The 17,836-nt window shown below is 38.9% G+C and overlaps 1 protein-coding gene across 4 annotated transcripts in view; it reads right to left on the reverse strand.

The window, feature by feature from the left end:
* Positions 1-9,810: 9,810 nt before the first annotated feature.
* The window catches only part of TBL1XR1 (TBL1X/Y related 1), a 218,870-nt gene continuing 210,844 nt past the window's right edge, over positions 9,811-17,836 (reverse strand). For all 4 annotated transcript variants that reach the window (XM_060767487.2, XM_060767489.2, XM_060767488.2 and 1 more), the window contains one exon: positions 9,811-16,869. In XM_060767487.2, the coding sequence (XP_060623470.1) occupies positions 16,843-16,869 (27 nt within the window). In that variant the 3' untranslated portion in view covers positions 9,811-16,842. The remainder of the gene's footprint in view (positions 16,870-17,836) is intronic.

Consider the following 17,836-nt stretch of genomic DNA (forward strand, 5'->3'; position numbering starts at 1 on the left):
TTGCCCACTCACTTTATAGACATTTTCATTCTCTAGAAATAATCAGACACACTAAGAAAATGTAGTGGTCGATGGGCTTTCTTTTTAATCTTTTGCATGTTACAAATTACTCTTTCTGAGCCTCATCTTGTTTTCTAACTTAGACTCATTTAAAGGAAGCTTGAGCCTTATGAATTTGAAGTTTCCCGTTGTTGTTGTTGTTGTTGTTTGCCTTCAAGTAATTTCCAATGTATGGTAATCCTGATGCAAGGTTTTCTTAAGACAATTTGTTTGGAAGGAGGTTGCTTTTGCTTCTCTCTGATACTGAGAGAGTATGACTGGCCTAAGATCATCCAGTGTTTCCTTGGCCAAGCAGAGATTTGAACCCTGGCCAATTACCACATCTTGTTGTCTCCTAAAAGCCCTAAGAAAATAAATGGGAAATACGTTCCTGTACAATGGTTTCAACAAGCCCTGTTCAGATTCCTTTCCATATCCTATTTGGAGTGATACCTATTCTGTATGTCTGTATCAGCACAGAAAAATCAGAGGATAGAGAATTGGATGCAATCCTATTGAGACATAGTGAAGATATGTGGGATTGCAGGTTGAGTGACTCAGCTAATGATCCTTCTCTGGTGGGACAATTGAGTGTTTCTGGATGACTTCTTTAAAGATGATGCATACACAAAGCTAAATATAGTTAATAAGCATGACATCCTATTTAGTGTTTGTGGGTGGTTCAATTAATAGTGCTTGTTTAATTTTTTAAGCAAGATGCATTAAATGACATTTTGCATATTTAGGATTAATGTAGGAAACACTAAATGACATTTTACTAAATGTGAATGTAGATTTCATACATTGAAAGTAAAAAAAGTTCCTCTTAGTTACCAATATAAATTGGTGACACAACACAACAGAAGGTAGGCAGAGCTGACTGACTACCTTCAAACCTGATAGAGCCTTGATTGACAGGTTTATTAGAAGCCATGGGAGTCATATGAAAGTTCTATCATGATGTTATGGAGCAACAACATAAAAAAGCAGCATCCTTCTTTCCATCATTGTGGGCTTTCTGAAAATGCCAATACCTTCATTTTTTGAAAAAAGAAATCAGATGAGCAACTGCAGTCCTTTGACATAACAATAGTGGGAACAGAAACCTATTTCTTAGGTTTTCTCAGCTTAGTAGACCCTTGAGCTCAACTGGACTTCTTTAAGAAGATAACACAGGAAATTCAAGGTTAAGGATGAACCTTTAGTGTATATAATGGGTCAAGATACAATCACATCAAATTGCTAATTTAACATGACAGTCCAGTGAATTTGGGTGGAAAAATATACAGAATTTCAAAGAGATTCATCTTCATTCTACATTAAGTAGAGTTGCAGTTTTCCAAAAGATAAACAAATATTCCCATCATGCGCCTCACCATTGGTCAGGTTTGCAAGGCCTAATGGGAAGTGGAGATCAGTAAGATTTGAACGTCACATGTTCTTCAGCTACATCAGTATTTTTAATTTGCTTTAGGTTTGTATTGTTATGTTGTGTTTGAGGCCTTGGCCTTTGCTAGCGGGGTACAAATAAAGATAATAATAATAATAATAATAATAATTATTATTATTATTATTATTATTTTATAAATTTTGATCTTCAGTTCCTAGAATGCTTGATAATTGGCCAAGACAGCTGAAACTTCTGGGAGTTGAAATCCAAAATGCCTGGAGAGCTAGAGTTTGGGAATCACTGGTCTGCATTGTGCTCAGCATACATATGTGTATGTGCCTTCAGGTCACCTGCTGACTTATAGTGTAATGGTTATAGTGTAACCCTACGAAATTCATAGAACTCATAGGCAAGGAATATTCAGAGGTGGTCTTGCTAGTTCCTGCCTCTAAAATATAGCCTTCTGGACCTGTTGTTCCTTGATGGTCTCTCATACTATGATTAATCAGAGTCCGTTTCTACGTGTCCTCGGAGACAGGATCTCTTGTCTGAAGGATATTTCGGTCCACTCAGTATATGATGGCATTTCAATATAAACTAGGGTTGTGTGTGACTTCTTTTGTTCACATTCTCTAAAGTTACATGTTGTCTAAGCTGTTGTAAGTCAGTATATCTTTCCAGCCTCTCTTTTACACTGCTAATCGTTTTTTCCTCTCACTATTGGTCTCTTTTTTAGTCTCCCACTTTCTCTATCAGTGGCCCATCTGGATACACATCACTCTGATGATAAGGATGTTTATCATCAATATATTTTGTTTCCACTAAATATATGATTCACAGCTGTAATTATCTCAGTTGTAATCTACTAAAAAGAAAAGAAAAAGCAATGCTTGTTCTGAATCCAGAACAAAAGAAAATCTTTGTTTTAGGAAAGTGAACATCTTTCAGTCTCGTTTTCATTGTCTCTCTGCAAAACATGCTAAAATTCCCATCCCTTCCTAGTCTTATCTAGGGCTGAAAAAAAGTGGGGTTTTTTTTTTGCATATTCATAGGAAGATGTAATGCATTTTTAAATGCACAGACTTTTGTATGTATTCTTCACTGAATAAAATGTGATTTTGTTTCATTTTTCCCCAAGACATGCATGTTTTTAAAAAATGTTCACAAAGTTTTGAGTCTTTTCCAACATTTGAAATGTGCCACAAGCCAGAAAATGCATGTTACATCTTACTGCTTGTCACCGGGGGGTGGGGTGGGGGTGGAGGGGGTGTCAATGTACAGATCATGTTTTGAAAAAAGCTTAACAATTGTTGTTGTTTTGAAAATTCATATGTTCCCATACTTGTGGAATTGGAACCAATAACTACAATACAGATATACAAGGGAAGACGTACGCGGTGACACCTGAAAAGTTGTCCTAAGCCTGACATTTCTAGATATGCAAGAAACTAACCAACCAAATGTTTTTAGATGCGGGAAAAAATCCTAAGGGAGCAAAACATAGATACAGAATAACAAAAGGAGGTGGGAACTGACACCCTGGGATTGAAGAGATGAGCAAAGAAGAGAAAGATACACAATTGTACTGATCACTTGTTAATTTATGCTCCAGAAGTTATTTTATTATGCCTTCAGAGAAATAACAGACTTCCCATATTGACATACAATAACCTGATATGGCTGGGACAAATTTCATCCCTTTCTATAAACCACTAAATGCCCTCACCAATCAAAAATGGGGAAGAAGGAAGAAAAATCACGCAGGAGAGAGGCATGGTTTGGACAGAAGGATTCCACTGTTCAGTAGTTTGTTGCAGGTTCCACCTGTCATGTATAGACTGGTGGTGCCCAACATTTGGTCCTTTGGGTGTTTTGGACTTCAGCTCCCAGAGTTCCAGCCAGTTGGTCAAGCTGCCTGGGAGTTCTGGAAATTGAGGTTCCAAACACTTGGAAGACCGAGAGTTGGGAGCTACTGATAAAGACAATACAAATGTCAAGGGGATTTTGAGAGAGCTCCCAGATTGGTCATGTGAAGTACTTTCTATATATTATGTTCCTAAAATACTCGCCATTGGCAGACTTGGAGAATAGAAGTGAGAAAAGGCATTGCTCTGACAGAGTGGTGCTGGTGGAGGTAGGTATTAAATCCACAAACTTTAGTTGCGTATTTCCAGTATTTTAACCCAAACCATTGATCATGGATTGGGCTCATCACATGAGGTTAAGTAATAGGATCATGGGGCAATTTGGGCTATTGATGAATTTTCCCATCAATAGCAAGAGACGGGTTTATTACAGGTTCATAGCAGACTGGCAATGGGTTCAATGCCAGTTTGTGATAAAAATCCATAGTTAATGCCCTCATATATACAGCATAGCATTTTGAACAGCTATGAAGACAAAACTGTGCCAACAAGGAAAGAATTGAAGAACAAGCAACTATCACATAGATAAGGACACACAAAAACTACCTTTGCCAAAATATCAAACTTGGATCCTTAAAAGATAAGCAGGAGCAACTTTTCAGAATAATCACATCAACTTTTCAGGGTAATTGCTCTGTTTCACTAATGATGTCCTGGAGTATATTCCTTCCCCAAAATGAAATTATTATCTACAAGGTAGATTTTACAGGATTTTTGGTTCTAGATTTTACAGGATTTTTGGTTCACCTTTCTAAAATAGAAGTTAAATAATTTGTGTGGTGGCTGTGATATGTATGCAGAAGTAAGCAGACCAGACCAGAGATCTGATGTTTTTTTCCACATTTGATTAGTGTCTTTCAAGTGGCAAATAAGGTGAAAGCCTGGCATACTTTCAAAACAGTATTAAATTGGCTGAAATGAACAGCTCCTGTGAGGCATTAGTGCCTCTCTGAGCCTATTACCATCCCTTTGAGGGTGCACAGAAAAAGATAATTGGTCTGAGCAATGGACATATTATGTAGAGCCATATGTTGAACACATGGTGAATGTTTAACATCATATAGAAATTATCTGGTCTGAATTAAAGCTGCTGGTGATGGTTACATGAATGTCATGGAAATTTTTGTCATGCTATGAGGAAGGACAGCAGACTCGAGAGCCAGGAAGTATTAAAAGCACTGACAAGTGTATCAAAGAGAACAGAAAAAATAGCGAATGTTGCATTGCAACCAAACAAAGCTTTTATACACTCTTTTTTGTTGTTCATTTGTTCAGTTGCTTCTGACTCTTCGGAAGCTCATGGACCAGCCCACGCCAGAGCTCCCTGTCGGCTGTCACCTCCCCCAGCTCCTTCAGAGTCAAACCAGTCACAAGGATGCCATCCATCCATCTTGGCCTTGGTTGGCCCCTCTTCCTTTTTCCTTCCTTTTCCCCCAGCATCATTATCTTCTCTAAGCTTTCCTTTCTTCTCATCATGTGACCAAAGTACATCTTTGCCTCTACTATCCTTTCCTCCAATGAGCAATTGGGCTTCATTTCCTGAAATATGGACTGGGTTGGATCTTCTTGTGGTCCAAGGCACTCTCAGAACTTTCCTCCAACACCACAGTTCAAAAGCGTCTATCTTTCTTCACTCAGCCTTCCCTATGGTCTACGGGAAATACCATTGCTTTGACTACGTGGATCTTTGTTGCCAGTGTGATGTCTCTACTCTTCACTATTTTATCAAGATTGGTCATTGCTCTCTTCCCAAGAAGTAAGCGTCTTCTGATTTCCTGGCTGCAGTCTGCCATAATCTTTGCACCTAGAAATACAAAGTATGTCACTGCCTCCACGTTTTCTCCATTTACCAGTTATCAATCAGTCCGGTTGCCATAATCTTGGTTTTTTTTGATGTTTAACTGCAGCCCAGCTTTTGCACTTTTTTCTTTCACCTTGATTAGAAGGCTCCTCAGCTCCTCCTTGCTTTCAGCCATCAGAATGGTATCATCTGCATATCTAAGTTCGTTAATGTTTCTTCCAGCAATTTTAACCCCAGCCTTGCATTCATCAAACCCCGCACATCGCATGATGTGTTCTGCATACAAGTTGAATAGGTTGGGTGAGAATATACAACCCTGCCGTACGCCTTTCCCAATCCTGGACCAGTCTGTTGTTCCATGGTCAGTTCTAATTATTGTTACTTGGTCATTATACAGATTCCTCAGGAGAGAGACAAGGTGATTTGGTATGCCCATACCACCAAGAACTTGCCACAATTTATTATTTACTCTTAGGAACCTTATATTTTCTCCAATTTATTGGCTTTAAAATTCCACCTAGGAATTGGTCACTATCCCATTCTCCTGCGGGGGTTTTGCTAATTAAATTCAAGGCACTTAAGTCAGTACATGAATGCTTATCAGACTTAGCATAAGTAAATACATTCCAAGAAACTCTTAAAACAGACCTGCAAGGCAGAGCATAAAAGGTTCAACAGCTGTTTTTACCTCATTCAAGGTCCTAAGCAGCTTGTGATACCAAAACTGTAAAGGAGTGCCTGTACATGCCTATCTGAACACTAACATCTGCTAGAAATGCATTCCTGTGTAACATAGGGATGTAAATATATTTTCCAAATTTCTTCCAATATAAGTGCTGATTTGTTTTTATTATATTTACATACTAGTGAAGCTGAAAATTGGAAGTTTTCCAAGAAGCCACGGATAATGAAGGAAAGCCTGGCAAGTTCTGCTAAATGCAAATGTTCCGAGACAGAAATCAGGATGTCATCAGCATGAAGGCAAATGACAGAAGCTTTATTCAATCTGCAGATTGGACACTTGTACGGCAACAGATGCACAAAGTATACAAGCGTGAAACACAAGGAAAAAGCAGTGTTTCCATGCACTAACATCACTATGATTCAAAATGCCCTTCCATTTCTGATTGACCAGTGCCAGAAAGCCGGCTGGGGTTTCACAGGCCCCGATTGGTCAAGTAGCGGGTATTAGCTTGTGCACATGCTGATAGGAGGGTGAGATGATGACGCGGTTGGGGTTCCCCATCCAGCTCGGCAATCTCCAAGGGTCAAACACAGAGAAGGACAAACTCCCTCTAAACTCCACCAGTATTCAAAGTTGGCAATTATGGGTGTTTATGCAGTTTGGTCCAGATCCATCGTCATTTGGGTTCTTTGATTGCAAGTGAACAATTCTCAAAATTGTGGATCAATCCCCCCCCCCTTCCCACCCACCCCTCCTGCATTCAGAGTTGGTCATGGTGGGTATGGGTGCCAAGTTTGGTCCAGATTCATTATTGGCTGCGTTCAGAGTGCTCTATGGATGTGGGTGAACGATAACTCCTGAAATCCAGAATCAATCTGCCACAAACCCCTCCAGTATTTTCTGTTGGTCTGTGTGCCAATTTTGATCCAGATCCATTACAGAGCTGTCTGGAAGTGGGGGGCATCTTGGAAAATATATACAACTGAACATAGATAGATGGATACATTTTTTTAAAACTTTTATTATATAGATTGTACCGCAATATGTAAATAAAACTATTTTACATGTTTACAGTGTTGAGTATGTTGTGTACATCAAATTGTAACAATTCAGGTTACAGTAGATCCTCCATTTTTCCCGGGGTTAGATGCACAGAATTCCACAAAAGCAGGGGAAATGCAAAAACACTTTTAACTTCAGAGAGCACCTCTCTAGGAAATTCTAGGTCCTCCAAGGCAATTCTATGGTCAACATCCACTAGAAATTAATCACAGAGTTGTGCTGGACAACCTGGACATTCCTAGATTGGTGTTCTCAGAAGTCAACCATACAATTGCACTGAGGGCCTTGGAAGTTCCTAGAAAAAGCATATTAATAAAATCTGTAAATAATGAAATCCACAAAAGTTAAACCTGCAGATTTGAAGAAATCATTTCAATTCCAGGCTGCAGCACACCAAAATGTGGGAAAATCTAAGAGGACGAATACTAAGGCACTAAATTTCCATTGTTTGAGTCTTAATATCTGCACATTTCATTTTTATTCATCTCTTTAATTTTACTGTTGCAAAATATGTGTTGTTTTTATAATGACACACACAACCCTCCTGGGATTAGTTTTCCTTTGTGACAAAGGTAAAGAATACATTAACATAAAACATAATTTGAATCAAGAATCTATCTTGTTGGCAGTGGATGACTCTGTTCCTAGGAGAATCAGATTTTTGGATTCATCAGTCTTAATTACTCACCCAGCAAAATAAATTGCCACCAGGCAATATTTTGGAATTCAGAAAGGGCAATTGTTTACTGCAGTGACTCTAAAACTTTGATCTTCCAGGTATTTTGATCATCAACTCCTACAAGCTCCAAACTTGGCTAGTGGTCTGGAGGGACTACCATCAGGACTATAAAAAGGTTATGGTACCAGGAGAAATAGGTGACATGGAGGAACATTTTGTCACCTTGAACACCCAATTTCATGCTAAAGATTTTCTAAAATGAGTGTTTGATTCAGTCTTGAGAAAGACAAGACAGCTGAATCATGAGTAAACATGAAGGTATCACCTGTTCATAACTAATATCAAAGTAATACAAGTTGAGTTTTCCTTATCTGGAATGCTAAAATCCTCTAAAATCCACATGGATGGATGAGATAGTGACACTTTTGCCTTCTGGTAGCTCAGTGTACACAAATTTTATTCCATGCACACAATGATTACATAATATTGTACATAATTACTTTCAGGCTATGTGTATAAAGCTGTTGTGAAACAGATTTCGTGGTTAGATTTGGCCACATCTCTATGACCTCTCCAAGATACAGGTATTCTAAAATCTTGGGGGGGGGGGGCAGTAATCTGAGAGAGATATTGACAAGCTGGAATGCATCCAGAGGAGAGCGACTAAAATGATAAAAGGTCTGGAGAACAAGCCCTATGAGGAGCGGCTTAACGAGCTGGGCATGTTTAGCCTGAAGAAGAGAAGGCTGAGAGGAGATATGATAGCCATGTATAAATATGTGAGAGGATGCGGAACAATGGCTTCAAACTACAAGAGAGGAGATTCCATCTAAACATGAGGAAGAACTTCCTGACTGTGAGAGCCGTTCAGCAGTGCAACTCTCTGCCCCGGAGTGTGGTGGAGGCTCCTTCTTTGGAAGCTTTTAAACAGAGGCTGGATGGCCATCTGTCAGGGGTGATTTGAATGCAATATTCCTGCTTCTTGGCAGGGGGTTGGACTGGATGGCCCATGAGGTCTCTTCTAACTCTTTGATTCTATGATTCTAATTCAAACTACTTCTGGTCTCAAGCATTTTGGGGAAGAAATACACAATTTGTAATGTATTTTTTGTTCATCATAAAAGTTGCTGTTGTTCATTCGTTCAGTCGTTTCCAATTCTTCATGACCTCATGGACCAGCCCACACCAGAGCTCCCTGTCGGCCATCACAATTCCCAGCTCTTTCAAGGTCAATCCAGTCATCATAAATAGAAGATGTTGATAACAATATTCATATCTATATCAGCAAAAATAAAAGTTCACAACAAAGAATCATACTGGACAGAATAACTGTGCTCAACAAAAACCATCAATGAAAACAGAATCATGCCACAGATTTTAGTGACAGAGCAAGGGCGGGGAGTCAAATTTCAATAAAGCAATTGAAACATCAGCAAACATTGTGTAGGTACTGGGACACAGCCACTGTGTTCTAATGCACATTAAACACCCATCCAGGCACCTGTGTGACAGCAGACCAGCTATCTATCAGATTCTACCAACACACACAGCCATGTCTTTTTTTGTTTGTTTAATCAGGAAAGTTAAAAAATGGTTGCTTGCAAAGACAGAGAGAGTTCTGAGTAGCAGGATGGGTGGAACAAAGGCTTTTAAAATGTTAATTGCAAAGTCTGCAGTTTACTGGAAAATAAAGTTTATTGGCAAATATGCCAACAAAATATAAAACTAAGTATGTAGTTCTGTGTCACACCTTCACTTTGCGAGCAATAACAAAACCTCTTTTCCCTAAGGTCAAATTTTAATTTTTGATGGACATGCTCTTTCTTGCTTCTAATCTCCTTGTAGGCTTCTCACTTACCTTTCTGGTACCAACATCACTGCAATCCCTGCTTGGTATTTTGAATGTTATTACTACAAACACTGGGTATCCATGTGAAAAATAAAATTTTTCTGGTACCCCAATTTCTTTGTATAAACATTGAGTGCTTTAGGTAGCATGTTCTGCTAGCTGGGACCTAGAAAATGCCAATTCATAAAATAGAAGGTCTTGATTTCTGCATATTGGCAAATTCAATCTCCTTCCAAACGTAACCTGGTTGAAACTCTGTATAAAAGTCCTTTTCAAGTAGTCAGTTTGAAGATGTAGAGCAGCGGTTTTGTGTGTATTGCAGCGAAAGTTCCACAGATAAAATAATAGAACTGATCTTTAAAGAGACTATGCAGCCAACATCGTATCAAAATATATTTTATTCTGGACCTCTTTCAGATCTGATTCAAATTACACTTGTCAGAGCAATACAATGCAAAGGGAAAACTGCAACAGAAAAAAAATGTGCCTAGAAAGAGATTAAGAAAGGGGCTTTTTGGGTTGGGGGACAAAATCATTGTGATGTGGAACCAAAGTACATCATAAAAGGTGTAATTAACATGGGTCCAGGACAGTATAGAACATCTATAGCAGTCTTCTTTAGACAGTAAATCATGAAAACTGAACAATAAAAAGTATTTCTGAACAAGTAAAAAAGAAAAAAAAATAACGGTCACATGGGCTGGTTTTACACTTGTACAACATTTTGTAATTTAACTGGATATATAACTGAAGAAATGATGTAGACTTTTTTATCCAGTGCTATAGGTAGGCTCACAGAAGTAGACCCAAAAGATTTGCAACTCCAAATCGGAACCTTTTTTTACAACTACAATGTCAAAGTCGGGAAAGAAAAGGAAGAAGGAAAAGAGAGAGAGAGAGATTACTTTCGTATTGTAAGCGACTGTTTTGCTTATCGCAGCCTGTCAAGAAACAAGATTGCAAAAGCACACAAGGAGAAGCAACAACAAAACAGATCAATTTCCTGAATTTATCCAGAAATGTAAAAAATGAAAATAAACCCCACTATGCTTTTATTTATCGATCTAGACATTGGGAAATTACAAAGATTCAGGATTTGTCACAATGACTAGTGGACGATCATTGACACCTGAAGTTAAGAGAACCTGTGCCTGTCTGGGCTTTCCACGTAAAATATGAATAGAGCATATTCCAGAGAAGCCTGGAAAAAAATCACATTTTCCTTAATACTAGTAGGGTCAAGGATTTTTGATATCAACGCCTTTGCTGCTGTCCTATCCTCGATGACCATCTAGCCACTCTTTTCTGCTCTCTTAGTTCAGCTCATGTTACAGAACCCTTCAATGACTCTTTTAGCCATAAACTCACAAAGCAGATGCCCTTTTTTTGTTGCAACCCCGAACACACAATTTATTTGCAAAGTTATACCATCGCTTCTGCCAATATAATTGTCATCAGCCGTATAGATGGGGGAAAGAAGTTAGAAACTACCATGGAATTAAATAGTCATGAGATTCTTTAGGACAAAACTAGTGTGTTACATGTATGCCCATGTTCTGTTTTGAATCCACCATATGTATTATCCATGTAACTGTGTCCATGTGCCACAATGCTGCCCCCTTTCTACCAAGACTAGTATCAATTTCCGAGCCAAACCCGAAGACAACCAACTTTCCAGATTTTCTTGCCTAGTCATCACAGATTTTTTTGCTTTTTAAATCTTATTACAGTCTGAACTTTGTGACGTTTTAAAATGTATGAAGAGATCCCTCAACTATATTTTAGGTAGAGATCTAAGTGTCCTGCGCTCCTGCTGGAAATTAATAATCAACGAGACTTTCCTAATAGAAATATTGTGATTCAAGTCATCTATCTCTTTCTTTAAAACAACAAAACCAATGCCATTTTGCAATGCTGGATTCTTCCACTTTCGGAAAATTATTCATTGTACCCATGTATCGGCTGCAATAGCGAAAACATTTAAATGCATAAAAATTACACGTTTTTGCTCCCAAACCTAAAAGGAAATGCAAAGCTACTCATTTATTTTCAAATGGCCTACCAGTGTAGAAAATTACAAATCTTTGGTCTTTTTCACTTGCTTCTAGTTTCCAACAAAAATAAACAAATATGTCTCCATTTGATTTGTATTTTTCTGTGGATGTGAGTGTGTCCGCTAAATGCTATAAATTCCTCCCACTCCTGGCTCCCTAAATCATCCAGGGAGGGGTCTTTTTCTTAACTTAAAATAGGTATAGTGAAACCTTACAGAAATAGGGTTAGCATTGCCAATCCCATTAATAAGCTTAAAATACTCAGTAACCAATAAACATGGTTGTTTTCATTGAAACAGTAAGAGATTCAGGATGGACTACATGCAACTGCAGATGGAAGTCTTAGCCACAGCCTCACCTGCTCTGCACCAAAGTCACTTGGAGCTCGTTGCAAAAACAGGACCACAAAATCACTCCAGCAAGAGTTTCCAAGCCTTGCCCATGGTGCCTTTTGACATCGTCCAACACACCTTTCTTTCTGCACACAACAAATCTCAAAAACCATATTCCAACTCTCTTAATACAAATAAATAACTCCCAACTGCAAGAATATGTGCCTTATAATCAAGATCTGTGATATTTTTCATCCTGTCATGAAGTTTCATAACATGCCAACCATGACACTGTGATCAGGGAGCTGGCAAATCCATTCCAGGTGTTACAGGATATGTCCAACCTTTTCCTCTCCTCCAAAGCACTTAATATCTTGAACAGGAGTAGATTCAGGACCTCACAGGCACTTGGGCCACCAGCTGAAACTAATTTTGAATCTTCTTCCAGTCTTATTTTTGGACTTTTCCAAACAATGATAGGAGCACAAGTCCTGTCAGAGCAGAATTATACATTGTCATGTAAAGGACATATGTATTCGAAAACATCTGCTTGTTTGGGAGATGCCCAGCATGTACATGATGCTATAAGCTTGAGCAAGAGAAACATCTTTTCTTTTTCTCTAGTTGGGCCTGTTTCTATCTCTCTCTCTCTTGGAACCTAGCTATTAGACAAAGGTTAAAAATGGCTTCTGCAGGGTTGGCTCAATAGATAGGAGAAAGTCCAAGCAGGCCTTCCATCCTTAAGGCCATCATGCCTGCATTAGCTTTATGAGTGGACAACAGTGCTAAGAAGAGCTCCGTCATATGTAGCTCTTATCTGCAGAGGATGAAAGGATAGCCATGACAATGGAAGAGAGACCCACCACGTCTCAGAAGCGCAGTTGGCACTTCTGAGAAGCTTCTTCAGTTGATGTGGTCTTAAAAAACCCACAATTATGTTTGCATTATGTGGCTCCACCCTGAAGTTGAAAACGAAGCTGGTTTAGAAGCAGGACAACACGGTGGCACACTGACAAAGGACAGCAGCAAAGAAGACATGATTGATCAGGGTTTGCACTCTGAGCAGCCAATTTATGCAAACACTAGATGTGGACTTCTTCTTCAAGCAGCAGACTATGAAGACAGCAACACCTAGAAAAGCCCCACAATTCAAACATATCTGCTAAATGCCATTGTCTGCAGTGTCGGCAAAGGCTAGAATCCTATGCTCTAGTGGATGATTGCAATGGGGCTGTACAGGTAAATCTAGGGCACAGAAGTCTGGTCCTAGCATAGAAAGCAAGAAAGCACCCTCTTGCCTAATGCCATGGCTTTTAAGTTTAGAATCAAGTGCAGATTATTTGAAGAGAGAGAGAGACTAACTGATAATCTCGGTTATAAAATGAACAGTCTCAAATTGTGTTAAAAGGAAAAAAAAATGGGGATGGGATTGAGAAGGGAAATCAGCCCAGGATTTGGTGATTATGAAGCCACAATAATGTCTACATGCTATATCATACTTAAATGGCTAGAATCATTTTTTTTAAAAAAACAACTCAAAACAAAACAACAAAACAGTTGCAATAACCAGAAATGTGAACGTTGCTGTGGAATCTTGCAGCTGTGTCAAAAATGGTTTCAACACCACCTCTTGTTTGTTTTTACACTTTTTAAAGTCCACTAAAACATCTGTTCAAGAGCTTGTATGAAAAACGAACAGACTGTCCCATATCAAAATACAAAAGTACTATCAAGAATCACCTCTGACTTTTTTTTTAAAGATTTAAGTTCAGTGCAATTGACATTTGTGTTGCTAAAGGAAAAGAAAATGCTGTTTAAATATATTCAAAATAAAAATCCCCCACAAACACTTTTTGTGTCTATTTCTGGGAGCACAGTTTAAAATTATTGCACAGATTATTTTTTTACATTTTCTTAAAACTTTTAATTATTTTAACAATGACAGAGGTCAGCCACAGTCCTGGACCTCCAACAATAAAAAGCAAGATTATTCAAGTGCCAGATACTGAACAGGTTAAGTTTCTTACATACTGTAATTCACAGGGAAATTATCCTGAACCTCTTCAGCCTATTCTCGAAACTCTACCGACAGCTAGTACAGAGCCGTATCACATGACTGCTTTTAGGAGTATACAATTTTTGTTTGATTTCTCACAATGCTGTGTATAAGAGTATCATATCCCAGTAATAATAACTGACTGCTTATTAAAAGTAAACAACTGCTGTGCCTTGTAAAACTGAACTCTACTCGCTTCAAAATGTGGTTCTGTGCATGTGCACATAGACGTGGCCGAAATCAATGCTAAAAGAGTTTATCTTGATTTTTTTTTAAAAAGCAAGCCATTTTCATTCTCTGGGCAAGTTCACTCTACACATGAAACATAAAAGTTGGGGCTGTGTACTACCTAGAAAGCAGACCTGGTGCTGAAACTGGCAATTCTGCAAGTGAGATGCCCTCTGCCCTTTCTCGATCTACTGCCATATTACTTACTCAGGGGTCTTGCTTAGTTGCACAAGGCGATAATGAACATGCCTGCTTGCCAAAGATGAAGAGTGGGGAAATGTGCAATGTAAGGTCATCAGAGCAAGGCTAAAGTTGGAAGAGATATTATGGGACTAGTGGAGGACAGAAAACATAACATGGGGCTGCTATTTCCAAGGCTTTCCTTTTCTTTTGGGGAACTTTATGCATTTCAAAGACAGCCCTGACTGGGGGCGGGGGGGGGGGGAGTTGTTTCTTTAGGGGATTTTTTATTTGTTGTCATTCTCCCTGGAGAAATAGGGCTGGGACACACATATATTCCAAGGATTGTAATCTTGGCCTTGTGTAGTATATTACTACAATTCTGGTGGTCATACACAAATTGAGATCTTTGCAGTGTTTGGAGTTTAAACCTCTCAACTGAAGTTGAAACTGAGTGAAATACTAAAAACCCTGACTATCTGTTGAGGAGAAGATTGGGAGTTGGTGTACTGGTAAACATCTGTCTCCATGGTATACCCTTACAAAGACACTGCTTCGGGTATTATGTCTATCTCAACGTGTTAGAAGTGTATGTCGCAGTGAAGAAAGGAGAAGCAGTATCTGCTATTAGAAACAAAACACATTGGAGTAGTGATCATAATTCTTCCACTATCATAAAAACAATAGCAGCTACCATTCATCCTAAATGTGGGTGTGTTGCAATGGGAGGAAATATCACAAGCATATACAAAAATTATGAGACAGGAGCACCAGGGCGAAATTAGCAGAAGACATAATTTTCCTTTATGGAAGGTCAATTGCTCAGGATGAAAACAGACTTAAAGCAAGTCCTTTGTGGCCAGCTTCCCCCATGCTCCCCCACTTCGCTCTTTTCTGTTCACTTCCAAAATAAGGGGGGAATGATTCACCGGGAACTTCACACCAACACAATGCTCTTTAACGCTGTTTATGTCAATATGTTTTCAACAGAGAAAGTTTCCAGTGAATGAGTACCTTAACAGAATAAACCTGTCTCATTCCAGAAGTGGCAGCAAAATAGATGTCAAAATATTTTGTTGTTGTTGTACAAAAGATTAAAAAAACACACACACACCCAAAAATCAAAACATTTTCAACTTGTTTTTTCGTTATACTAGACTAAGAATGGGCAAAACTCTCACAGAAGTTATAGCGGAAAAACACTGGCCCAGATGAATGTTAAGATGAACCAATTTCCTTTCTCCGCTGTTTTGTATGCAATTATGTTTCCAAAGGAAAGGGGGATCCAATTCTCGTTTCTATAGTCCTATGCTGATTTCTGGAATGTACATGCAATGGAGGAAGCCTCCTGAATGAAGACCGACACCTTGAGCAGAGCCTGGAAAAGCTCACTTGTACTACTACAACTCCCAGAATTGCAGTGGCCAATAGACATGCTGGATAGGAGATTCTGGAACATGTAATCCAAAAAAAGCAAGTTTGCAAAGCTCTTTCCTTGTGCCAAGAGGTATAGATCAGGAATTATGTACAGTGAGCTCTTTATGCACAGGTTCTTAAAATCCAATCCATGATAACCATAAATCTGGTTCTAGCACTGTGTATGTTCCAAAAATCAAGTCTTTATAACATGGTCTTAAGATCTTTGTGATTACTTGTGGCAGAAATGATCTACAGTAAGGAATTTCTGCTTTTTTGGAACAGTCACAGTCCAAAAAAATCTACTTTTCTTCTGTGAGCTCTTAAAACTACTGGATCTCAAAATGCAAAGGAATGTCGGACGTAATGTTGCTAAAATTCTGCTTGTCCTCCTCCCTCCCCGTCTAAATTGTGAGTACATAATCCACAACAGATGCCAAGATCTTTAAAAAAACGATGAGTTCAAAAGAACTGATGTAAAAGGATTTCCTCTCTCTCCCCAAAACAGGCACCATTCTGAATGACAAAAAACTCCATCATCACCAAACAGATTCACACTCTTTGCTTTGTGCAGCAAGAAAAACTAAAAAACAAGGTGGTGGGAAGGAACAAGGAACAAATCACTGTCGAAAGAGTATGCAAGTCCATTTTCCCTGTACACAAAAATTGCTCATCACCTACTGAGAAAGAAAGCCGAAAAGGAAGAGGAGGAGGAAGAAAAAAACCCAATCTTTCAAAACTTTAAGAAGGGTGAAGTTGAGGAGGAGTGGGGAGAAAGGCAGCCATATGTAGTTTCCCCAGTTACGGTGAACTCAATGGGCTGCTCATATACAGTTAGGTTTCTCTCTTGTCCTGTTATTTCCCCCCATATCCAGAATGCTTACATATTATTTTTGGGGGGCACAGCAGATTCCAGCACTTGGTGAACAGGCTTCACAAGCTGTGACAAAACTCTGTCATCTTCTTCAGGGTGTAATCATTTGCGTTGCTTTTTTAATATTCAGTATATGTATATAATTCTTTCAGGTTTGGCTGTAGTGGACTGGCCATGGTTCAATTGGGACTATAGCAGTACATGGGTCAAGGGGACAGTCATTTTGGCTATGTACACATTCATAGTCGGTCCATGGCTTCCAACTAGTAGCGCTATTTCCGTAGGTCTAGTACACAAACCTGTAAAGACAAGAGGAGAAAAGGGGGAAAGTTGAGATGTTCAGAAACGTACGCGCACAAGATGTGCACACACACCCACCCACCCAAGTCTTTATAAAACAATTGGAGAAATGCAATGAAAGAGAAGCTCCTCGTTCAGTGGTTCCCAACCTGTGGTCCATGGACCACAAGTGGTCTGCAAGAACGAAAATATGGTCTGCGGCCTCACCATTACTGCACCAGTGCCTCAAAAACACGCAGCAACAAGAGCTATTGGTCTTGTGAAACCCTCTTATAGTGCCGAGGCAATGTCAGGGGGGAAGAGGCTAACCACCCATGAAAGATTACTACTACCACATCAGCTCTAGATTATTAAATATGGTTTTCTGTTGGTGAGCAGATGGCAACTCCTGGATGATATAAGTTCTATATCAGATACTAGAGCTGATGTGGTCTATCCAATGCAATTTTCTGAATCAGCTTCCCAAATAACCCAATTGTATCTAAACTTGACCAAAAACTGATTTGTCACCCCTTTGGTACTAATGCTGGACAGTGGTCCCTGTTCTAGTGGTCCCTGGTAATAAAAAGTTGGGAACCATTGCCCCAGTGAGTTCTGGTAACTGTGGCTAGCATGATAGGATCCACATTTGTAGATGCGGGTTATGTCCAAGATACAGATATTGGCAAACTGTAAGGGTGTTATAGATTTGTTATCCTATTTTCATTGCAAAATACCCATTTCTCCAAAAAGAAAACATATGTGATGGGTATTGGCAGCTAACTAAACAAAAAACTAAGAAACAGGAGGGATATCTCAGCACATTTTTAAACTTTGAACATGTTTTAATGGTTTTTAACGGGAATTTAAAAATGTTTATATTTAACCTTGATTCAATGTTTATATTTGTATATTTTAAATTGTGTTAATCTGTTTTCTTTGGGAGACATAAAGAAGACATAAAGAAGAGTACAACAGCAATAATAA

The sequence above is a fragment of the Anolis sagrei genome, chromosome 3, assembly GCF_037176765.1.
Source record: "Anolis sagrei isolate rAnoSag1 chromosome 3, rAnoSag1.mat, whole genome shotgun sequence".
Lineage (NCBI taxonomy): Eukaryota > Metazoa > Chordata > Lepidosauria > Squamata > Dactyloidae > Anolis > Anolis sagrei.